The 25,340-nt window shown below is 37.4% G+C and overlaps 1 protein-coding gene across 2 annotated transcripts in view; it reads left to right on the forward strand.

Moving 5' to 3' along the window:
* Positions 1-25,340, forward strand: part of CRYBG3 (crystallin beta-gamma domain containing 3) — a 117,067-nt gene that overhangs the window by 54,229 nt on the left and 37,498 nt on the right. For both annotated transcript variants that reach the window (XM_080800719.1, XM_080800720.1), the window contains 8 exons: positions 3,532-3,668; positions 4,990-5,104; positions 6,863-6,898; positions 8,888-9,021; positions 13,091-13,217; positions 22,101-22,243; positions 22,352-22,478; positions 23,545-23,577. In XM_080800719.1, coding sequence (XP_080656845.1) covers positions 3,532-3,668; positions 4,990-5,104; positions 6,863-6,898; positions 8,888-9,021; positions 13,091-13,217; positions 22,101-22,243; positions 22,352-22,478; positions 23,545-23,577 — 852 coding nt within the window. The remainder of the gene's footprint in view (positions 1-3,531; positions 3,669-4,989; positions 5,105-6,862; positions 6,899-8,887; positions 9,022-13,090; positions 13,218-22,100; positions 22,244-22,351; positions 22,479-23,544; positions 23,578-25,340) is intronic.

The following is a 25,340-nucleotide window of genomic DNA, read 5'->3' on the forward strand; positions in this document are numbered from 1 at the left end:
TCGCAGTGTGAGTGCCCACATGTCTTGGACAGGCTAGCAACTTTCAGTGAGGAAGGAAAAACTATTGAGCATCTAATGGAAAAGGCATTAGCATTGTTCTAAACATTTTACAAAGTAAGAGTCAGGCATCAAACTGCTTCCTTTCTCCAGCCTTGTCAAAATTCTCCCTATTGGTTGCTTCGTTTTCATGGGGACTGTTACCATTTCAAATTCACCTAGGCCTAAGCCCAGAACTAACCTTATCTTGCTTCATCATCTTTCATTTGCTCCAATCTGAGTAGTCAAAACTTCATTGTTCTCTAAAGATAATACTTTGGTCATGTCTTCAGTTTGCTGTGAAGAGCTGTGGAGGATGCCAGCAGTTAGCAGTGGTTGTAGATTCTGCTCGAGGGCCATCTTTGCTCCCAGAGATAATTGGGGTGAGATAGCATTGCAGTAATTCTTGAGTCGGATGTTTCTTTTCTCAAAAATTAGAAGTGACTATTGCAAATTACTGTTTATGGTGCTAATATTTTTTTAAAGGAATGACATTTTTCTTATGGTCAGAAGTTACTTCGGTTTTGTCCTCATTAATTTGCTGAGAAGAGAGATCTGTTGTTAGATCAGGGACTGAAGGTGTTTTATGGGAGATGAAGTCAATTAGATTTTCTTACTGGTTTTGTTAACTATAATCCGTTCTTGCCTGTTTCTCTCCTGTAGTTTTGCCTTCATGCCTACAAAGGCTTTAGTAGTCTAAGCTTGCAAGTTTCATCAAGATATTTGTGAAGTATATTGTGACTGGAAAAGTTGGGGAGGAAGCCATACAAACTGCTAAGAATGAACTGTTCATTGTTGCTAGGTTACTATAAAGTATCCTTCAGTTGTTAGTGTTTACTGCCCCGGTCTATCAAGAATTAGGCAAGTCTTGCAAGAGACATTATTTCTTTGAGAATAGCCACCCTGAAGGAGATAAAACTTAACTGGTGAAATTTTTTTTAGTTAACTAGAGAAAAAACAGATACTCTGGCTGAGGACATAAACATTCTTATTTTTGTTTATTTTCCATTTTTTAGCCATCATTATACTTTTTTCCATTATGCTGTTTCCTTCTGCATTGTGGCAGACTCAAATGCCTTTTAGCTTTTTCCCTTTTAAAGCACACCACCCATGCATTGTTTGTATAACACAATGCAGAGGAAACTTATTTGTGTGAGACACTTAGTTAAGTATTCTGTTACTGTGCCTACCATCCCTGGGGGAACATTAATATGGCAGCATTTTAAATACTGTTGCTAGAACTCTATTATTAATAACAAACAAAAACCTTGAAGATTGACAGGTGACTATTGTGGATGTTTCTGGCTATCTTTTTTTTTTTAAGTTTTGTTTATTTATTTGACAGAGGAACAGAGATCACAAGTAGGAAGAGCAGCAGGCAGAGAGAGAGGGAGAGGGAAGCAGGCTCCCTTCTGAGCAGAGAGCCTGATGCGGGGCTCGATCCCAGGACCCTGAGATGACCTAAGCTGAAGACAAAGGCTTAACCCACTGAGCCACCCAGGCGCCGCTGACTATCTTTGGAAGGAAATTTTAAATAGAAATATACTTTTAAACTTTAAAGGATATTTTAGGTTATGCCTCTTTATTGTATTTTAGAACTAGCTTTCTAAAAATAAAATATATTAATTTGCTTATACATATTAATAGGAATGATTAAGAATGATTAATAGGAAAACTCAGTTTAGAAGGTTAAAAAATCACAAAATTGCAGTTATAAATTGTGAAACTGATTATAATAAAAAATACAATTTTTCAGCCTAATGTCACCTCTGATTGTTACCACATTTACCTGTTTCATTAAAGCATAATCACTTGAATTTCACAATTTCTTAGGTGAGAATTATGCTACTGAAAGTTTGAGTTGTATAATTAAACACTCATGATTACGGAGTTTTGGTGTGTTCAGACAGAAACACATCCGTAATTTCAGAGAAGGGAAAAATAATTGTAGCTTTGATTCCCTAAGAAAAAGCTGAAGTCTTTTTTGTGTTAGAACTTGACTATTAGAAGATTTTCATAGGTAAGAATATAGAAAATTCTCCCTTTAGTTGCAATGGGGGAAAACATTTACTAAGAGAAGCCATATAAAGAAGGGGGTGGGGAGAGTACGGATACCAGTATGGCTGAATAGGTGCGTGGAGTTCCTGAGGGTCACTGGGTTGGCACCATGTTGTAAAAAGGCAAACAAATGTAAATTTTTTTTTTTTTTTTACAAATGTAAATTTGATATGCTTGGGTTTTTTATTTATTTATTTATTTATTTATTTATTATATTTATTTTCAGCATAACAGTATTCATTGTTTTTTCACCACACCCAGTGCTCCATGCAATCTGTGCCCTCCCTAATACCCACCACCTGGTTCCCCCAACCTCCCACCCCCCCACCCCCGCCCCTTCAAAACCCTCAGGTTGTTTTTCAGAGTCTGTAGTCTCTCATGGCTCACCTCCCCTTCCAATTTCCCTCAACTACCTTCTCCTCTCCATCTCCCCTTGTCCTCTATATTATTTGTTATGCTCCACAAATAAGTGAAACCATATGATACTTGACTCTCTCTGTTTGACTTATTTCACTCAGCATAATCTCTTCCAGTCCTGTCCATGTTGCTACAAAAGTTGGGTATTCGTCCTTTCTGATGGAGGCATAATACTCCATAGTGTATATGGACCACATCTTCCTTATCCATTCATCCGTATGCTTGGGTTTTGAGCCAAGGAGTGTCATGAGGAAAATAGTGTTCTCTAACAAGCCCAACTGTATAAAGCGTGGCTAGTACTTGACCCGTGATACAGGCCTATAATCAAAGTCTTAGCCTTGATGAACGGCCTTGACAGTGGGAATAGAAAAGAGAGATACATAAGTGAAATTTTAAGGGAGGGTTTGATGGGATATGGTGGCAGTGAATTTGGGATGGAGGATGGGGTGAAATTTCATAATGCCTTTCTTCTTTGAACCAACTTGTTCTAAAATAAACAGAATCCCACAAGTAGGAAAACAGATTTCCTTTACCCTCACTTCTAATTCCTACTTCTTTTGTCAATGTAAATTAGATAACACACTGAGGGAGTAATGTGCCTCTCTGTTATTTATTTTTTATATCCCCCATGAGATCAGCTTTTATTCAACTCCCTTCCTCCTTATGGCTTTGTTATGCTTCTGAGAAGGAAGGCTTAAAGACTTCTGGCACTCACATAGTTTGGTAACTGAACATTGATTGCTTAATAGAACAAGACTTTTAAAAACAAAGCAGAAAAAAATGAGTCATACTTTTTCAATTGATAATATTTATAATTTTCATGTTATCAGTGTAACTTCTTAGAAAAAAATTCATTTTAAAAAACTGGTGAAGTGAAACAGTATTTTCTTCGTGTTGTTTTTATGAAGAAATTCAACTGAACAATGAAAATAATTGTAATTGTATATCCAGGGTATTGAGAATACTGAATTGTGTGTGTCTCCAGATGATTTCAAAGCCAATTTTTTCTTTTTTTTTCAGGATTGCAGCATTCCAGAGATAGAACTTTGCCCACAGGCTGACCCTGCATGTTGTCCTATCCATATACAGCGAGCAGTCCCCAATTTGGAAGAGCTGAATATCCCCAAATCTGTGTCCTTCACTGTGAAGTCAGGAGTGTATGTATCAGTTTCTGCTGATTACAGCGATTGATGGCCCCCAAAATTAACTTTTTACTTCAAATTTCAGTGGGTGACCTGTATATTTGTGAAGTTTTGATTTTATTTATGCTCCCGGATACTCGAGGAAGACCGTTGCAGGGATTAAAACAGATTCTGTCTTCCTTTGGATCCAATTAAGTCTCTGATGCGGGACTCACAGGAGCAGATAGAGATTCTCAGGCATAGTTCTTGATAGAGGCATTCATCATGTTTTCATCCACCAGATTTTGGGACTGAGAAATAAAAGCATGTCCTGGCCTAAAAATCTGGAGCTTGAACTATTTCAAGGGTGTCTCGGTGCCAGTAGTTACTGAGTGCCTCCACAGCGTGGACACGCGGTGATTTTTTTGTTTGTTGTATTCCTGTAAGGTAGGTGGAGCGACTCATTTTACAAATGAGGAAATTATATGATTTGCTTCAGCCTGCATCTGCTACCAAACCTTTCTGATCCCAAAGGTATCTTTTAGACTATGGGTATGTCTGAGCTGAGTCTTAATTTAGTTCCAGATTAGCGTGAATCACAACTCTGTGATGCCAGTTCAACATGGATTCCTTTTCTGTCTTTCATTCTTTTTTATTTGCTCTGATGATGGTTGGTGTAGATATTTGGGGGTCACCGTAGGACATCTTTCTTCATCTCTCCCAACCACAGATTAGAACTATGGGCAGACCCAGTAATTGACCCTTCCCATGAGATAAGTCTGTAATTACCAAATTTAGTTACAAGGTAGGTCTGTCTTTCAGGAATCTCATTTCAGATACTATTCCTGCAGCAGGCAATTGAACTGATTATTGATTCTAAAAATGTGGGTCAAAGATGTAAAATGCCTTGATTGGGGGAGGAGGGGAAAGATGTAAAAGGCCTTATGGAATCCCACCTTTGATTGCCCCACTGTAAAAAAAAAAAATATATATATATATATATATAGTGGAATTTTTTTTCCTTCCAGTTATATTCTGCTTGAATCAAGGGTGTCAAACCTCCTAAATACTAGAAAATTCTAAGAAAAGTAATATGTACTTCTTGGAGTATGTATAATAGACTTAAAGTGTTTGAATATGAGTACTGAAAAACACATTAACTCTTGTTATATGCTGTCTAGTGAAGTCATTTCAAATGTGTTTTACTGGTTGTGATTCTGCCATGAAGGTTTTCTGTTTGTTTTGCTTTGTTCTTTTTGTTTTTGTTTATTTCATAGCCCTTTATACTTTTAACTGTTACAGTACCAGACTAAAGTGTTCCTATTATACTTTAACAAACCATTCATTTCTTATTTAGTTGGCTTGCCTACCCAGATATTAATTTTAAGGGACAAGCTATAGTTCTGGAGGAAGACCATGGACTCTTTGAGATTTCTGCCACAGAAATAAAATCATTGCATCCACTTCAAATGGTAAGCAAATTTAAAAACTGGCATTTTCCAAAGTGCCCATGAATCTAAAATAACCGTGGTGATTGCTTATGCTGTCTATCCTGAGAAATGAATATGTGTACCATTGGATCAGCAATCTATACATTATTTTTCCGTGCCTCTATATTATAGAGAATATCTGTGTAAAAACATTTAATTTTTACTAGAAGACAAGTGTCTGAATTTACTTTGTGCTGCGAGTTATTACAATGCATGCAGTTTCCTTATAAGTACTGTTCTGTGAAAATTTTGAATACAGTTTTGAAATTTTTTTTGATGGTTATTAGAAAACTACTTTTCTAATTATGCTTTTCCATCAGAGTAATGAATGATAAGCTCAGCATTAATAATAAATGGACAGTTCTGTCAGCGGTTGCTTTTTTTTTTTGGTTGCTTTCTTAATAAGTGTATACAATGTTTTTGTTGCAACATTTTTAATTGGGGGCAAACTCTTCAAATAAATGTTAGCTATGTGGTAAACCATTTTTGGCTGTTCTGTGCCTTTAAAAAATAAAAACTAGGAAAAACTAAGAAATTTTAAGAAATACCACAATGTGGAGTAGCATTTAAAACAGGAAATTCTAGGGGCGCCTGGGTAGCTCAGCCGTTAAGCGTCTGCCTTCAGCTCAGGTCACAATCCCAGGGTCCTGGGATCGAGCCCCACATCGGGCTCCCTGCTCAGCAGGAAGCCTGCTTCTCCCCCTTCCCCTTCCCCTGCTTGTGTTCCCACTCTCACTGTGTCCCTCTCTGTCAAATAAATAAATAACATCTTAAAAAAAAAAAAAACCCAGGAAATTCTAGAATTAGTTTGTTGAGGAAGGGGTTACCTTTTATGCTCTACAACCTTGAGGTCACAAAGATAGTTAATGATAAAAAGTGTTGATGGAACTTGGAAGGGGAACTTTCTAATTTAGAAAGCCTGAGCAGTTGTTGGAAGGAAATGCAGGGTCAGTGGTTTGGAAATCTACTCTGCCAAATGAGATGTTTTAAATCTAGCAACTCCACTCTGTTTCTTGGAACACTCTGCCTTGGGCTTAAATCTTTACTCAGTCATGTGTGCTTAAGGACTAAAAAGCCCAGTTTCCTTCTTTGTACTAGTTTTAATCTGGAAAGTTTTTTTTTTTTTTTTTAATTTATTTATTTGACAGACAGAGATCACAAGTAGGCAGAAAGGCAGACAGAGAGAGAAGGGGGAAGCAGGCTTCCTGCTGAGCAGAGAGCCCGACCTGGGGCTCGATCCCAGGACCCCGGGATCATGACCTGAGCCGAAGGCAGAGGCTTTAACCCACTGAGCCACCCAGGGGCCCCTGGAAAGTATATTTTAAGATTTCTTACTGCATCTTCATTGATGAGCTGTCTGATTTGGTTTTGACTACCATAGAGTTCTGTGCTTAATTTTTTTTTTTTTTAAAGATTTTATTTATTTACTTGACAGAGATCACAAGTAGGCAAAGAGGCAGGCAGAGAGAATGAGAGGGAAGCAGGCTCCCTGCTGAGCAGAGAGCCCAATGCGGGACTCAATCCCAGGACCCCGAGATCATGACCTGAGCCGAAGGCAGTGGCTTAACCCACTGAGCCACCCAGGCGCCCCTGTGCTTAAATTTTAAAAGTTACCACAAGTTAAAGTTGGCTGACATATAACTTGAACTAATCAGATTTTTTTGTATAACCTACATATGTCACTTACTTTCAAGTGTTCTAAATGTTTCTGTATCTAATATTAAAATTTCTTATCTTAAGGGTGGACTAAAAGTGGAAATGCCTATGAACTTAAAGGTAAGTCTTAAAAATGGACTTTTATAGCAGGATAAAAAGTTTGAGTGTTGATCTTTAAGTATTTTGAACTATTAAAGTAAAAAAAAAAAAAGCTGAATATATGCTAATAATATCTAGCTAGTGAATGTTGGAGTGAAGTGGTGGCACAGAATGGCCAGTGAGGACGCATGCTGTGAGGGCAAATTGGGTCAGTGTGCAAGGATGGAGGTCAAGCACAGCAAACACCAAATACAGGATGGAAGGGTGATAGATTTGATTTTTGAGTTGATGGGGAGGGGGCAGTTGAGGTGGCAGCTTGACATTCTAGTGGCGGTATCTAGCAGACGTTTGGGAATAATGCTCACAACATTGTAAGTCTAAGTATCTGAAGGGAACAGCCGAGGCAGTGAAAATTGGAGCAGTAGTGGCACCAGGATTAAGCACATTTGGGGAAAGAAAAGGAAATGGAATTATAAAATGTGTCTGAAAGAGATGGAAAGAAAACCAGTGCAGTGATCAAAGATGCAAACAGACCTCTGCTTGTCTAGGTTATAGCACTTCCAGAGGCAGGCGTGGGAAGGATTCATCCATCCTTTTCCTGTCCTGCAAAACAAGACACAGCTCCTCCAATTCTATTTCTGGAGGCTTCTTAATTGATTGAACTGACCACCATTCTCTTAATCACATAGGTGGTATCTTTTAAGACTTAGTAACCTTGTTGGAGTCATATATACCCAAGTTTAAAAAAAATACTTAGTCCTGTATTGGTCTGGGATATGGTCAAAGCTCCTCAGGTGATTCTAATAACACTTAGCCAAGGTTTTCAACCCAGTGACCTAAAAGATACAGGATTAGCTCTGACGCTTTCTCAGCGACTCTTGTCTCAGGCTCTTCAGGTGTGACAGGCTCGGTCTTCCTTCAGTGTTTGCAGTTTGACAGGTTGTAGAGGTATATGAATGAAATAACTATCATACAGTGATGGCTTACTCATCAAAGAATTACTGCTTCTTAGTCTGATTGGGTTCAGCATATGTAGAAAGTCTTAAATATAACTTCACTTCAAATATAGCACCCTGTGAAAATTTAATATTTGGAAAATAGGAGCAGTACTGTGTATTTTTTTCAGCTTGTTTGATGTTATCAATTTTTGGAAACAGGGAAGCTATAACTTGTTCAGTGCTTTTAAGTATGGGGCCTTATTTTGCCCGTTGTACACCACGTATGCCATCAGCCACAAATAGAACCAGGTGACAGAGTGTGGATAGATGAGTGCTGTTGTCGCCGTTGTCACTTCCACATACTAAGGGCAGGTGGGTCATACTTGGAAAGTAAAGAGCACCAAAATGGCAGAAGAGAAATATTTGTACCAATCCAAATTTGAAGTAAATGAAATGCTAGGAATGGATTTCCCGCTGTACTTACCCCCACCTATATGAAACTAGTATCCAAAAAAACACCATAATTTTTTCAATCACTTCTTTTTATTAGAAAGTTTTGTATTCAAATTCAGGAATTTGCATATCTTTTTTCAGTGCCTAGCAACTGCCATAGAAGCAGTTAGGTTATAAGAAGCGGCCATGTTTTCTCAATCCAGTAGATGATTTATTGTGCCATAGAACCTCTGTAGAGAGGTTTTTTTTTTTTCTAATAGGGAAAATTCAGCACATATAAGGCAGGTCTGTATTAAATTCCAAACAGTGAGCTAAGCTTGGTTAATTTAAGTGTCCGTTATAAGACAGTTTACCCTTTGAGATGGTCCTAGGATTTGGGTAACCAGAACAATGGCATCATATTTGACTGTTATTATGAGAGAAACATGCTATTAAGATATTTTATCTTTATGATAACTCACATATTCCTTGTGAATATCAGACAGCATGCTATATTGTAAATATTAATAAGAAGGACAGTGGTGCCTATGTCGGAGTCTTTAGTTTCACTTAAGTAAATGAGTTTTGTGTCTATTCCAAAATACAAGCATGTTAAGTAATTTTCTTTCATATCTTTCAGGTTATTATTTATGAAAAACCTCACTTCCGTGGACAGGCCAAAGAGTTTAGTGAACACATAGATTCTGTCCCTAAGTTTTTAAAAAATAATGGGGATTTTCATGGAATTGGATCAATTCGTGTCATCGGTGGAGTGTGAGTGTTATATTTACAAATTTGATTTAATATTTAGTCAATTTTTATAGATCAGCATAAAAAAATGTGCCAAGCCAAGCATAAACAATGTGTCTTAATCTAAAAATATTACCTCCCTTCTGGAAGGTACTCTTAAAAAAAAATATTAGTCACTACTGGCTTTTCTGTGAACTCTTGTTTTATTAGAGAGTTTGAGGTAGATTAAGTGTAGAAAATAGTTTCTAAAACTTAAAACAGTTTTCTAAACACAATATAGAAGATAAAAATTACAAAAAAAAATATTTATTTTTACAAACTTTGGACATGAATGAGAACCCCAGTTTTCTCTATTCTGTGGATCTTAGTTGACCTTCTGTGCTGAGGATCTTGGCAGTGAGTCCTTCATCAAAGAAGTAGCCTAGGTTGTGTGTTTCCGAAGTCAAGGATTTTTTAAAATTCTTTTTTATTTTTTATTAATATATAACGTATTATTAGCCCCAGGGGTACAGGTCTGTGAATTGCCAGGTTTACACACTTCACAGCACTCACCATAGCATATACCCTCCCCAATGTCCATAACCCAACCACCCTCTCCATCCCTCCTACCCCACCAACCCTCAGTTTGTTTTCTGAGATTAAGAGTCTCTTATGGTTTGTCTCCCTAACAATCTCATCTTGTTTCGTTTTTTCCTTCCCTATCGCCAAACCCCTCACATTGCCTCTCAAATTCTTCCTATCAGGGAGATCATATGATAATTGTCTTTCTCTGATTGACTTATTTCACTCAGCATAATACCCTCTAGTTCCATCCACGTTGTCACAAATGGCAAGATTTCATTTCTTTTGATGGCTGCATAGTATTCCATTGTGTGTGTGTGTGTGTGTGTGTGTGTGTGTGTATACCACCTCTTCTTTATCTATTCATCTGTTGATGGACATCTAGGTTCTTTCCATAGTTTGGCTGTTGTGGACATTGCTGCTATAAATATTCAGGTGAACGTGCCCCTTTGGTTCACTACATTTGTATCTCTAGGGTAAATACCCAGTAGTGCGATTGCAGCATCATAGGGTTGTTCTATTTTCAACTTTTTGAGGAACCTCCATGCTGTTTTCCAGAGTGGTTGCACCACCTTGCATTCCCACCGACAATGTAGGAAGGTTCCCCTTTCTCCACATCCTTGCCAGCATCTGTCATTTCCTGACCAAGTCAAGGATTTTTAACATTGGTTACCCTCTGGCCCTGTACTGTTTTTGAGGAAGCACCCCCCCAAGAACCTCTCAGTATAAACCCAAGTGTCACCAATCATTGCTACCATCGTAGTCTCAGTCAGCAGTTTCTGGGGCAGGTACCCCAGAAAAATCTGTGACTGCATTGGGATGTGCCTTTGTATTTGTATCCTGGAAGATAAAAATCAGAAGAAGCTTTCTTCGTAGTTTATTTGCCATTGTCGACCCAGTGCTAGAATTCCTCTAGAAACACTGTTGGTCTCTTTGTTGATACAATGGTTTATTTGGAATATTGGTTCATTTTAATTTAAGTATTGATGTCTTATTATTTGCAGTAATATTATAAAACTTGTTCATGCTATTCTATCATAAGATGCTACTAAACCATTTTATTCATAGGTGTTAAATGACTGGTCTAAGATCACTCAAGAATCTATATTTAAAGACTTAGACTTTGCAGTTTCTGGCAGTAAATCTAGTGATGGCTACACTAGCCAATATGGAAATAAAAGAGAATGTGCCATATGTTAGATATGTAGAACATATCCAAAATTGGTCAACATATTGTAATGTAACCATTTAATTCTTTATCCTTCAATTAAAAAAAAAATTTAGGCCCTTGAAGAACAAATATGTTTTGGATAAATTTTTATTGTGTCCTATTTATTTGCACTCTAATCTATGAATACATACCCTTCTTGTTAACCCTGCTAAATATTTTTGCCTTTTCTTCCCTTTGGGATCTGAATGTTTTTCCCATTAACTAGATCATGATTTGCATTGTTTTCTGAGGTTTTTTTGTAATTTAATTTAATTTTTTTAATTTTTAATTTTATTTAATTTAAAAAAAAATTTTAATTTTTAATTTTTATTTTAAGAAAATATTATTGTTTGAAATAGAACGCAGGAGAAAAATTTCATGTCCCCATTTAAAAGTGAACAGTTGAGGGGCTCCTGGGTGACTCAGTCGATTAAACATCTGACTCTTGATTTCAGCTCAGCTCATGATCTCAGGGTCGTGGGATCAAGTCCTGTGTTGGGCTCACTGCTAAGCACAGAGTCTGCTTCTCCCTCTCCCTCTGCTCCCTCTCCCCTGGCTTGCACTGTGTGAGCACTCTCTCTCTCAAATAAAAAAAAAAAAGTGAACAGTTAACTTCCATTTTTTTCCCACTATTTCTACCATTTTTCACTTTTTTTTAACTGTTTAACTGCAGGTAGTAGGAACTCTGTCCCATCTTGAGGAATCTAGGGAAAGTGAGGTTGATGTTTCTTCATTTTTCTCAGATAACATCTGTTTTTAAATATTCCAAATGGATATACAAATTGATTCTTAAAATTTTTTTAAAAAGCTGAGCAGATTTTTGAACTATCATCATGTAATAATTTATTAATCTGTCTTTAATATTAAAGTCTTCTATATATTTTATTATTTTTCCCATTCAGATATATTAAAGGCATGTTCTGAGTAGCCACATTTATATAAATGAAAGCCACATTTAGAATTTGAAAGTTTTCCTGTGCAATTTATTTCCACATAATAGTTTAAGAATAAAATAATGTTGGTCTTTTTACATATTACAAACCCACTAAGATGTATAAGATGTTTATTCCAATGTATGTGGACCTCTTCTTCCCCAGTCACATACACACCTACATGGTGAGAACAAGGATGGATTCATGACTGCTGAGTGGTTACTGTTGTTTTGTACCCTATGGAAACAATTTTTGGAGTAGTTTTTTTCATTTTCTCAAAACAACAGTAGTCAAGCCCTACCCAGCTTTGTTTGTCAAGCCCCAGAATTCAGAAGTCCCCAACCCAAAGTAGTCATCCTAGAATCTGCCCCATTGGAGGGGGTCCCATTCTAACAACAAAGTGCTTCAAAAGGCAGATTGAAGCTGGTCAGCATGTGTGATGAACCATCTATGCCCACATTACATTCATTAGCTACTGTGAATTAGTCCATTAAAAAGGTAAGTTTCATGGAGGAACTTAACGACTAATGGTGTTTATCAGTGTTCTATACAGTTTTCGATTAGAAGTCAAGAAAGTGTCCAGTCAGTTAAGTGTCCAACTCTTGATCTCAGTTCAGGTCTTGATCTCAGGGTCACTGGAGTTCAAGCCCTGCATTGGGTTCCATGCTGGGTGTGGAGCCTACTTTAAAAAAAATAAATAAATAAATAAAAATAAAAACAAAAACAAAAAAACTTGTGTCCCTGGAAAGTACTCTGCTAAAGTGCTACCCATTGCCGTTATCACCACTGATAAAATGGTGGGAGCAACACTGCCCACCTGTAAATATTTACAGAAGTATTCTTATATGTGTAGGCCATCAGGACTAATGTCAGCCCATTTGCATTTCTCTTTGCTAAACCCACCGGTAATGTGTTTTTGATAGGAAACCCAGTGAGAGGTTCCTTTGATTTACAACCTAAATAAATGCTAAATACAGTAATCATTCTGTGATTCCAGAAGGGCTTTGTCAGTAAAATAAGAATAATTATCTTTGAATCTCAAAATGGGTTTATAAGTTTACTCATTGGCTATTGGTGCTTTCCATTATTTTTTATTTGGCAGACTATCCTTTCTCCACATTGAGATGTGGTATCAGGTCAAACCACAAACATTTAGCGAGCATTGCTCTATCACAATCGTGTAACAACCTTTTGTTGGGAAAATCCTCCAAACTATAAAGCTGTTGATCCGTGAAGCATACAACATCTGTCTGTCTTTATAAATGGTAACAAAACAAATGTGTTGCTTTTTAAAATACAATGATATACAATGAGGTGCTTTATCATGATTTTCTCTTTTTTTAAAGTTAATCTTATTAATGGCTCAGTTGGATGTCCTTTGTATTTCTAGGTGGGTTGCCTATGAAAAAGAACATTTTAAAGGCCAGCAATTCTTGCTTGAAGAAGGAGATTTTGAAGACAGTAATGCCTGTGGGGCATTAAGTGGCCCCATCTTGTCTTTCCGGTTCTTACAAGCTGTGAGTTACCATCATTATTCTTAATTTTCTGTTGGTTTTCTGTCCATGAAAGCCAAACATGAGTTGTGATAGAACATGAGGTTATAAAATGTTTGGAATACCTGAAAGCATTACGCTGACCTGCTTATATGGCTTGCCTGCCTTTCTTAATGAATACTTAGGTTTGCTTTTCATCCATCAATTCCTTAAGTATTTGTTGAGCACCTGTTTCATGAGCCGGATTGTGTCAGATGCTGATGAAACGGTGGCCAGAGTGTCTGTCCTTGCTTTTGGAGAGCTGGCAGTCTGATAGGGAAACTAGTACTTTCATAAATGCTTGATAATGTTTGCCTATGATAGGATCAAGCACAAAGTACTCACCAGAGAAATGTCAACTGCTCCCACTTGGGAATAGGAAAAGATAACAGTTGAACAAAATTTCAGGTTCAAGAATTGGCCAAGTGAAGAGGTTCCAGGACTGACTGAAGAGGAAAGGTGTAGGTGCTATTTTAGCAAGAGATTAACATATAAAAGGCAAGGATGTGAGTCAGTGGCTCGCAGCTGGAGGTGACTTTACCCCACTGCATTTGGCAGTGTCAGGAGACATTTTGGATTGTTATGACTTGGGGTGCGGGGTGGGGTGTGATACTGACATCTAGTGGGTGGAGGCCAGGGGTACTGCCAAACCTCCACAGCTCACAGGACGGCCTTCTCACAACGAGATGTTATTAGGTCCAGGGACACCTGCATGGCACAATTGGTTCAGTGTTCAACTTTTGGTTTCTTTCTGCTGGTCGTGATCTCAGGGTCATGAGATCAAGCCCCTCATGGGGCTCTGCACTGAGCACAGCAGAGTCTGCTTGAGATTCTCTTTCTCCTTCTGCTCCTCCTGCTTGTGTGTGTTCACACTCTCTCTCTGTGAAAATAACCTTAAAAAAAAAAAAAAGTCATCAGATCGAAAATGTTAATAGCGCAGAGATTAAGAAACCCCCATGTAAGTGAAACTGGTGAGTTTGGCAAATGCAATTAAGTCAGGATATTAATAAGCAGAACTTCGGGAAAATGAGACTAAGAGCCAGATAATGAAGGGTCTTTTATGCATATTGAAGAGTTTAGATTTTTTTTTTTCTTGATTTGACCTTGAGCCTCTGATGGATTTTAGGCCTACTGAGCAAGATTAGATTAGAAGTTTCAGAAGATCTTCTTTGTAACTCTTGAGAAAATGCTTGGGGTGGAGAAGGTAAGTCTGAACACCACAGGACTCCAGGTGGAAGTTGATGAGGTCACAGAAAATATATAAATGTTAGAGAGTTCTGTAGGATATCAGGGTTTGTCAAACATTGCTCATTTTCCTCACCAGCTCTAGAGACTTTTTAATGTGTTCATAGGGACATACTTTCTTAAGATTTACCACTGTAGTCTCTTTTCAGAGTAATCTGTATCCATGTAAACCCTAAACTGTCTGGAATGGTTTCCAAAGCCCTTTTTGAAGGAATTGATATTGAAGTGAAGAGTGATTATGGGGTCTGTATGGACTTTGAGTAAACATAGGTTGGTTGTGTGCTCTGGTCCTTCAGGTTTTTGTCTGTTGGGGCCCTTCACCTGGTCAGGCAGGAAGGGCTAGAATGGTAAAAGCATAGGGAACAAGGGAGCTTTTTTTGGAGGGGGGGGGAAGTGAGTAATCTTTTTTAGTAAGAACGTGAGTTGGAAACCAGTTCTACCTAAAAGACATATAGGACAGTCCACTGAAGACTGGACACTGAGTTTGCTTGAGCAATGGATAACTTTTGAGGTATTTAGTCCACCAATCCTATTCTGCAAGGGTTTTTCTCTACCTAGCTCTTCCTTACTTGACCACTAAAAGGCAAGCAAGACAAAACAAGATAGAACCTTCATCTTTTATTTTAGGTCTTCATGACCACATGCATTCAGGGAACTATGGGTCGTGATTCAAAGTGTCTTCCACCTAATATTGAATAATTTTTAATTTTTCCCTCTTTATTTAAAAAACAGTTGAACAGAAGCATTGCTGATTCTAGAAATGTTCAACAGTGAATGTGATGGCACGTTCCCAGGATGACTGTGACTAAAACACACAAACAAATAATAAAACCCTAGGTCACTCACTGAAGTCTCCCAATAGTAGAAAATGTGAAGAGATATAAATACTATAACTATATAGTTAAATAATCAGAGGGTATTTGGTATAGACAGTATGATAATATACATTGGAAAAATCGGCAGGAATTGGCACATTGATTACTGTTACACAGAAAAGTTTTGGGCATTTACAAAAATAATGATACCATTTTTATATAAGTAAATGAAAATGCCCTTTTTAGAAAATCCTCTGTTCTCTTAAAATAAGATTTTTTAACAATTAAAAGACTACTTGCTAGCTTATAAAGATATTATCGTCCTCGTCATTATAATCCTGACATTTATCAAGAACTTATTAATGGCCTTACATATATACTTGTACTTAATCTTCACAAAGACCATGAGATACTCTTATGATCTTCATCTTACAGGTACAGAAACAGAGGATCTGAGAGGTTAGGTACCATGCCCAAGTGTAGAGCTGTGATATCTTACTCTAGAGCCCATGTCAAATTATCCTTTTTTGTTGTTGTTTTAGAATGATTAGACTAAAAAAATATCTTAGCAGAAAACTGGATTTCATTCAACCAAAGGCTTATTAGCATTTCATATGTAGCTGTCACATTGCAGATCAATACATATGTATAGTAAATATTTACATGGCTTTCAGACAGTTTGTAATTTTATGTTCACTAAAATATTTTCAGTTGAAATACTTTATATTCTTCAGATATAGCATATAGTTGGGGAGAAGTTTGTTTTTTTTTTTACTTTATTGAGATATTATTAACATACAAAAACTGTACATATTTAATATATACAATTCAATGACCTTGTGGATAAGTGTGCACCTGTAAAACCATCACCACCATCAGATGACAGGCCTACCCATCTTCTCCCAAAGTTTTCTTCTGCCCCTTATTATTAATTTTTTTGTGATAAGACATAACATAAGATCTACCTCTGAAAATTTTAAGTTTATGATGTAGTTAGGCATAGTATTTTAAAAACTATTGCGGTTGTTGGGGCACCTGGGTGGCTTAGTCAGTTAAGCGTCTGCCTTTGGATCAGGTCATCATGATCTTGGGGTCCTGAGATCAAGCCCCAAGAGGGGCTCCCTGCTCAAGGGAATCTGCTTCTCCTCCCCGCCCCCGCTATTATCCCTATATCAAATAAATAATAAAATCTTTAAAAAGAAAAAAACCTCTTATGGTTCTCATAGCCTATTGAAGGTAACTGTTGAAGGTAACTATTGAAGGTAGAGTTGACATGTGACATCTTTTGATATCAATTCTCCTAGTGTTCCTAACCTGGGAAGGAATGAAGGGCTACATGTAAGATCTAAGTTGAAATAATATAAACAAAAGGATAGAGAAACTGTACAATACAATGCAATTTTCTAATGTCTTGGCTTCAGTATGCAGAACACTCTGGATCTACTAAGGTCAAATTCTGGACATTTTCCTTAGGGATAATGTAATCTGTGTCACAGAGCACTTGGAGAAGACAACGGGAAATATGTTTCTAATTCCAAATGAGTTAGGCAGATACATAATGACTTTGAGTTAATTTTTTTTTTTTTTTTTTTTTTTTTTTTTTTTTTTTTTTAAGGAGAGGTCCAGAAGAATATAGGAGTATTAGGCTCCAGGGATTAAAAAGGAATTTTTTTTTCCTTGGCTTCCTGGGTAAAACTTTCTTGGTATGCTTATTTTTCCTCAGTTTTATACTAGCTTAACTTTTGGATTTGCTTTTATTAAGATTTTCAGTCTTGGGGCCTCTTTTCAGATCTTTGAAACCAGGTGGTATGCAATGGAGATCATTATTTCTTCTGAATTAATGGGTATACCAGATCTCCACTGGTGTCTCACATTACTTTGTCCACCAGAGGGTTATAGCACAAGGGCTCCAGGGCAGTTCAGCTGTAGGATTTTATGGAATTTAAGAACACCCAATTATAAATCCTTAAAAAGGCATATCTTTGGTCCTGAAGCATCTGCTCATTGGTTTTTGTTTTTGTTTTTGACAGTGGGGAGTTCTGTACTAGAGACCATAGTAAGCTATCCAGATTTTCCCTTGGATGTAAATGCTTTCAAAATGGAAAGCAGAGTACAGATTTGAGTTCGTTTCATCATTATTCATTCTTAAGCAACAGAGCTCCACTTACGACTTTCATAATTATTTTAATTGTGCCTGGTAAAGCAAGATGCTAGTAACCTGGAAACCTCATAATGCTTACCATGGACATGATTCTGAGTGCCTGTTGCAGTCACCTTCTGAACAAGGCAGTTAGAGGTTTTGGTTTTTGCGTTTTGTAGGTTTTTGCATATTTTATATCACACTTCATACATGTGATCCCTGGAGATTTAGCCCCAGGTGATTGGATTTGGCTTAGAGTTAGAGCTCAGGGACACCGTATTGATGGTAACTAGTCAACCAGATCAGACACTGTATATTTGGTTGGTTTGAGAGCAAAATGCGGAGAGTGTGAAAACCAGGAGAATGGCTCAGAAAAGTACTTAGAAATAAGATAGAAGGCAAAAGCTTTAGTAAGGCAAGCAAAGCCATGAATACACAAAAGCAAATGTAAAGAAGAGAGTGATGCTACTTAAGAGGGGCCTGTGGCCCTCAGCCAGGTCTCTGGGAGTAGCAGGCAGAGTAGAAAGGACACAAACTCAAGTCACACGAGTACATTTGTTTGTGAAATCGTATGCTGTCAGCTCTTGGACTGGGTCCTGTGATAGCAGATCCCTTCTTCCTTCCCTGCTCACCTCCAGCCTTGTTGCCAAGCAGCCCCAGCCTGCTTGCCGGCTCACTCTCCCACAACCCACACGGTAGGACTTGTGCAAATCATTGCTCAAGTAAAGTACATCGCATCATAAGTTATTTGTTAATGAAAGGGCACAGACACAGCACATCTGCACATGTCCATATTTATTTCTTAATGTCTTGTCCTGTTTTACTCCAACACAAAGTAATAACCTTGGCATTTCAGCTTATCCTCGCTCCCCTATTCCTGCAGCCGTCATGGAGAGTACAGAACAGTTGTAGGGGCAGAAGTAGAAGCAGAGATGGGACATTCCAGAGTCACCAGATTAGGGGAGGAGAGGTCCATATAAATTTTTGAGAACTGCTGAAGACCCTCCCATTATGGTTGGGCCTGATTGGTTAGTGGCTGTTGATAGTGGTTCCTGCCCAGGACCCAGACAGGGCCCCCTTCAGCTCATCACATTGTATCCTCATGGCCACCTTGAGCTAGTTACGTACTTTCATGTGAAACAGTCATGTTCCGGTTCTTCAGATGATGGAAGTTTATGTTGTCAGGACAACCAGATTTGCTGGTGTGCCACCCAGGCTGTAAATGTATTTCAGTTGGAAGGCTTACCCTGAGGACTTTAAGGCAAATCACTCATGGGCTATTAAAGCCTTGCTTTAAGATATATATATATATATATATATATATATTTATATATATATATATATTTATATATATATATATATATATATATTTATATACATACACACACACACACATATATGACACAGATTTGCTATTTTGCCAATATAAACATATATAAATGTAAACACACACACACACACATATATGACACAGATTTGCTATTTTGCCAATATAAACATATATAAATGTAAACACACACACACACACGTGTGTGTGTGTGTGTTTACATTTATATATGTTTATATTGGCAAAATAGCAAATCTGTGTCAAAATAGATAATGTGTGTGCTTATATATGTATATATGTGCATGTTTATGCATGTATATTACACATATATGTAAAATTTCAGGGCTCAAGGGAGCTCAATAATGATAAAAAAGTACAAGTGTTTTGAGAATAACATGTTATGTTAATAGAAGGAGGGATGGGGACGGTGAGGTAAATGAGAGCTGGGTGATTTTTTTTTTTTTCTTTTTTTAAGATTTTACTTATTTGAGAGAGGGAGTAAGAGGGGGGTGAAGGACACAGAGAGAAGCAGGCTCCCCGCTGAGCAGGGAGCCTGATGCAGGGCTCAATCCCAGAACTCCAGGATCATGACCCAAGCCAAAGGCAGACACTTAACTGGCTGTGCCACCCAGATCCCCAGCAGCTCTCTTTTTTTTTTTAAGAACCCTGTGAAAGTAACGAAGGGAACACATATCCTCAGGTTTCAAAGGTTTACTGTCAAGGGGAAATTAAAAATATAATTATGGGTTATGAATTATAATAAAGATTTCAGGTAAAAATCCTTTGTTATCTTTTATCCTAAAGTCTAAATGATGGGGCGTCTGGGTGGCTCAGTGGGTTAAGCCTCTGCCTTTGGCTTGGGTCATGATCTCAGGGTCCTGGGATCGAGCCCCGCATCGGGCTCTCTGCTCAGCAGGGAGCCTGCTTTCCTTCCTCTCTCTCTGCCTGCCTCTCTGCCTGCTTGTGATCTCTGTCTGCCAAATAAATAAATAAAATAAAAAAAAAAAAGTCTAAATGAAATTTGATCTCGTTACATGAACAATCTTTAAATCCTTGGAATTTGACAACTGAGTAGTAAATGAGGAAATTATTTTAAGTGTATTTTCCCTCTTCTTACGGATGCTTTGGTTTTTGTTTCTGACACTGTTTTGCCTGTTCATATAAAGTGAACGTTTATCTCAGAAATCTTTTCTTAGGTTACATTTACTATATATATGTATATAGCAAATGTAACCTAAGAATATATATGTGTATAAAGATTTTATTTATTCGAGAGAGAGCACAAGCAGGGGGAGCGGCAGAGGGAGGGGGAGATACAAGGAGTTTGATGTGGGGCTGGATCCCAAGACCCCGAGATCATGACCTGAGCCAATGGCAGATGCTTAACCAGCTGAGCCACCCAGGCACCCCAAATTTATAGTATTTTTAAAGGGGGGAGAAAAACTGATATTGAGACTTATAGAAGTTGATAACATTTCCCATAGATCTGAAACTTACAACAAAGTAGTAGGGACCGAGGAAGAGATTTTGTTTATTTATTTATTTTTTTAAGGTTTTATTTGAGAGAGAGAGTGAAAGAGCCCAAGTGGTAGTGGGGTGGGGAGGGAGAAGCAGGCTTCCCACTTAGCAGAAAGCCCAAAATGGGGGCTCCATCCTAGGACTCTGAGATCAGGACCTGAGTGGAAGTTAGATGCTTAACCAACTGAACCACCCAGGCACCCATGTTTCTTTTTTTTAAAATGATGTATTCTGTGTTTTCCAACTATGAAATCTATTATAAAGAGCTGAAAAAATGTAAGTTAAGTTCTTTCATTCTATCCGACAGGGATTAAGAGCTTAGGGTAGTAGATAGGAAGATAAATTTGGACTCAAATTCAATCTCTGCCACTCAGTAGCTGTGTTAACCTCAGGCAAATTAGTTACTTTCCTTAGCTGGAAAATGAGAATGATAGTAATATAATCTCATGTGGTAGTTCTTTTGGAAATAATGCACATAAAGCTCTTAGCCAGTAGTATTGAATGTACTGTTAGCTTCTTCTTAATTATATTCCATCAAGCCGTAGGTAAGATGCATAAAGGTATATGTTTATACATCATTTGGGCATTTACACTGTTTATAGCTTTTCAGTATTATAAAAAAATGCATCTTTGCATATAAATTGCCCATTGTTTAGTTTTAGGAAATTTTTTCTAGCCTAAGAAAATTTCAACAGTATTGGAGAGTTTAAAAATACTAGTCTTTTAAAATGTATTTATAAATTACTTTCTAAAATAGCTATCCAATTTATTTTTCTACCAGCAGTGTTATCAGACAAAACTGGATTTTTAGGTTCTTCTTAACTTACTTTAAAAAGTGAAAATTTATAATGGTTTTAATTTGAATTTCTTCATTTTTACTGGTGAAATTTGGCATTAGCTTATTTGGTTTTTTGCTTTGTTTTGTTTTAAAGATTTTATTTATTTATTTGACAGAGAGATCATGAGTAGGCAGAGAGCCAGGCAGAGAGAGGGGGGAAGCAGGCTTCCTGCTGAGCAGAGAGCCCTATGCGGGGCTGGACCCCAGGACCCTGGGATCATGATGTGAGCCGAAGGCAGAGGCTAAACCCAATGAGCCACCTAGGCACCCCTGCTTATTTGTTTTTAATGCTTATCTTTTTCATGAATTGTCTATGTCTTTGGCTGACTTATCAACTAGGGTCTTAAAATTTCTTCTGATATTTTTTGTTTTAAATATTTCATCTAACTATAAAGGGTTTAAAATTTTTCCCTTTTTATTTTTTTGATCTTTTGTCAAGGAAGTTTCATTTTTTTATGCTAGTTACCATACAATATATCATTAGTTTTTGATGTAATGTTACATGATTCATTGTTTGCATATAACACCCAGTGCTCTGTGCCATATGTGCCCTCCTTAATACCCATCATTTTTTCTTTTACATTTAAGCTTATAAAATCCTCTCCCCCAAAATGCCAATTGCACATTGTATGTTAACTCTATTTCATGCTGTGGCTTTTACTCTTTAGGCACAAGTGAAACTTTAGTTTCCTTTATTATTAGTGTAACATATAATAAATAGTTTGTGAGTCCCAGAAATTTACCAACTCTTGGTTAATTCCCACTTATATATAAAAATGTTGTTTTCCTGATTAAAGTAAATCCAAACTCATTTTTTCTTTAAAGTATTGAAGAGTAGCAACTATTAAAATTGTTCCAGTTCCATTTAAAATTTTTCCTGGAGTTATTTGTGTAAAATTATCCCATGTGGAAATTGTGCTAAGATGCAGCAGCATAAGAAACAAAATCCATATGTTTTCCTTACCTTTCCTCTTCCTCTTTTTAGAATTTTATAGAATCTTCTGTCACATTATTTGACTCTGACCTAGAAAGTGGGAAGTTTATTGACATTACAAATCAGGAAATTTCTGACTTGGAAGAAGTCGGCTTTGGCAGTGAAACAAGATCCATTCATGTTAAAAGTGGCGTGTAAGTTGTCTCCTATTCTGGGAACTTTGAGAGGTTCTTTGGTTTTAAAAATGTCGGTTGCTCGCGTTTGTATTACCTCTGTTCTTTTTCCCTTTTTTCCCCTACTAGATGGGTTGCTTACCAGCAGAAGTTCTTTTGTGGAGAACAGTACATTTTAGAGAAAGGGAAATACAAATGCTTTTTTGACTGGGGAGGATCAAATAATATAATCATGTCAATACGACCTATCCAACTGGTGAGTTAAGAATGACCATAACCAATTCCAGAGCATATAATGGCATAACTTGACTATGTGGAGCAGGATTTTTAAATTTTTATTTATTTGTTAGTGCGAGCGAGCACAGGCAGACAGAGTGGTAGGCAGAGGCAGAGGGAGAAGCAGGCTCCCTGCCGAGCAAGGAGCCCGATGTGGGACTCGATCCCAGGATGCTGGGATCATGATCTGAGCTGAAGGCAGCTGCTTAACCAGCTGAGCCACTCAGGCGTCCCTGGAACAGGATTTTTAAAAGCGAAACTGCTGGATTATGTTATGTGAATATACAGAGAAAATGAAATAGCATATGAATTTTCTTAGACTCTATAGGGAGCTTGTAATAGGTGGTAGGAGCACATCAATGACTATAATTTGATCATTGTTTTAACAGTATTTATTTCATGCCTCATATGTCAGACACTACTGATCACTGGAGATACAAGATGAATAAGATTGCCCTGATGGGCCTCTGTCTCTTAGAGGAGATTAATGTGTAGGTGGTTGTGGTATGATTAGTGAGGTGGAGTGTGTAGGCAGCGCTGCGGGAGCCAGTGAAGGAGCCCTCAGAGCCTGGGAGTTGGGCATCATGCCACTCCTGCATTAAGTGATATCTTAAGGGATAAAAGCACTTTTGCTAGACAATGGAGTGGCACAGAAAAGGCAATCCTCAAAGAGGGAAATAATCTCATGTGCAGAGTCATGCAGTTATGAAAGAGTGTGGCCAGTGTGGAAAATACATACCCCAAGAAGGGTGCCCATGATACAGTGTGGGAATGGTAAGGGCAAGAAGCTCAGACTCTCTCTCTCTGATGGTCATTGATACACATATTTACCCCCCCCCCCACTACATTACTCAAAATGCATTAGTAAGGAATAAATACTAAAATTATTATAATCCAATAAATTATTTGAGGGTCATAACCAGTTCAAGAAATCTAGTAAATTAGACCTTTTTTCCCCTTTTTTTAAAATGGTATCTTAAAACTTTCAAAAAGGCAACTAAGATTACATGATGATGGTTTTTAAAATGTTTTCATATATGTTTCAGGAACCACTTGGAATAAATGAGCCTCCACATTTGGTATGTTTCACAATTTTCTTGATTTACTATTTATTAAAAGCATTTGTGCTCTTTGTCTTAATTCTTTCTCTTTCCATCAGATAAATTTCTTATGTCTATAAATCAGGGCAGTTTATTTGGTACTTGGTACCTGTGGGCAGCAGAGTACCCATCTCCATGACAGGTTCTGTTGGCCTGGACTTGTCACATTTCCTTTTGTTTTCTCCCCATAGAGCTTTAGCTCTGACCACTTTGGGATCATTTTGAACCTCTGCCCCTCCTTTCCTCCTGCCTGTCCGTTCTTCAATGTCACATTCTTGTTCAGCACAGCACCTTCTGCTGTCTTTGGAGGAGCAAACTTAACATGGAGAACTGGCTGTCTGGGCATGCTTATTATGTAAATGTATTTTTAATACCTAAATCAAACATTTCTTAAAAGCACAAGTAAAACTGTAGCCCTGCTTATTTCTAGTGTGTTAATGGTTTGAAGGATTGGGCAACACTCTGGAGCCTGACGTTTATTACCCATTGAGGGCTACAAATTGCACTTACTTTATGCTTCTAAAAACTCAGTGAGGTCAAAATTAATCCCAGTTATTGATGAGAAAACAAAGATTTAGAACGTAAGTGTCATTTCACACAGCTAGAAGTAGGAAAATAGGCATTGTTTAGCATCTGACTCCACTCAGCTAGAGCATTTTCAGGATTTTGCATCAGAGGAAGACCTATCATGTAATCAGTACATCCACAGGAGTAAGAGGGAATGAGAGACCTTGCTTCTTCTGTCTTATTTTAACAAATTTGGAAAAATTTCTATTAAAACCCAATTGAGTGATTAATTTTAAATATTTGACATTTGCTGACTTTAGATAATGCTAAATCTTTTTCTCTGAGTGTTTTTATTTTTCATGTTCATGTCAGTGTTTCTCTATTTCAAGTTAGCTTAGTTGTAACCATGTTTCTGTTCATAGTGTTTTCAGGTTTCTTATTTTCTAGTTAGTTAGCGCAGGCCTATTGGGAACATTTCCTTTTTGAATATAGTTAAGTTGTTATACTTGGAGATGCTTCCTGCGAGATCTTTATTTCAGATCTTTGAAAACTCCTATGGTGAACTTGTAAAGAACTTGTACATGAATCAGCATTACATGAGCAATTAAAGAGTTAAGCAGGGATAATTCCTAACTGCACATTTTCTGAGGTTTAAGTGCAGATAAAAGTCACATTCTTGTAAGTTCTGTTTTTTCCCTCCTACATTCCTATTCTTTTTTACGGACTTCCTTGTTTGGGGCAGACTGCTTGAAGGATTTTCTTTATAGTATTTCCAGTCCGACTTGAAGAGAGAGGAAGCAGCAGAAAACACTGAGTGAAATCAGCCCCACTTCATATTTCTGGATCTGACTCAGCCATCGCCTTGTGAAATAAGTGTTTCTGACAGGTGTATGATAGCCAGATATTTAATAACATGCAGACAAAGCCTCCTTAGTTTACCTAGTATCAAAGTTTGTATTATTTTCACTGGACCAAATTTTCAGAATGTTTTGCTTGTTTTTACTTGGGGAGAGAAAGAGATTCTTGGCTAACTTGGCAAACTCTGGTTCCATTCAGTAACTAGAAAGTGTTTTCTCCTTCACAAATAGCTCTCATAGTCAGATTGACTATTCAGATGCTGTGCTCAGATGGGATAGTTATTTTCCCTGAGGACTAAGGAGGAAATAACATCTCAGAGTTCAAGTCCAAGGCGTTTTTTTTTGTTTTGTTTTGTTTTGTTTTGTTTTTAATGCTGG

This window comes from Martes martes (genome assembly GCF_963455335.1).
Source record: "Martes martes genome assembly, chromosome: 1".
In the NCBI taxonomy this organism is placed as follows: Eukaryota; Metazoa; Chordata; class Mammalia; order Carnivora; family Mustelidae; genus Martes; species Martes martes.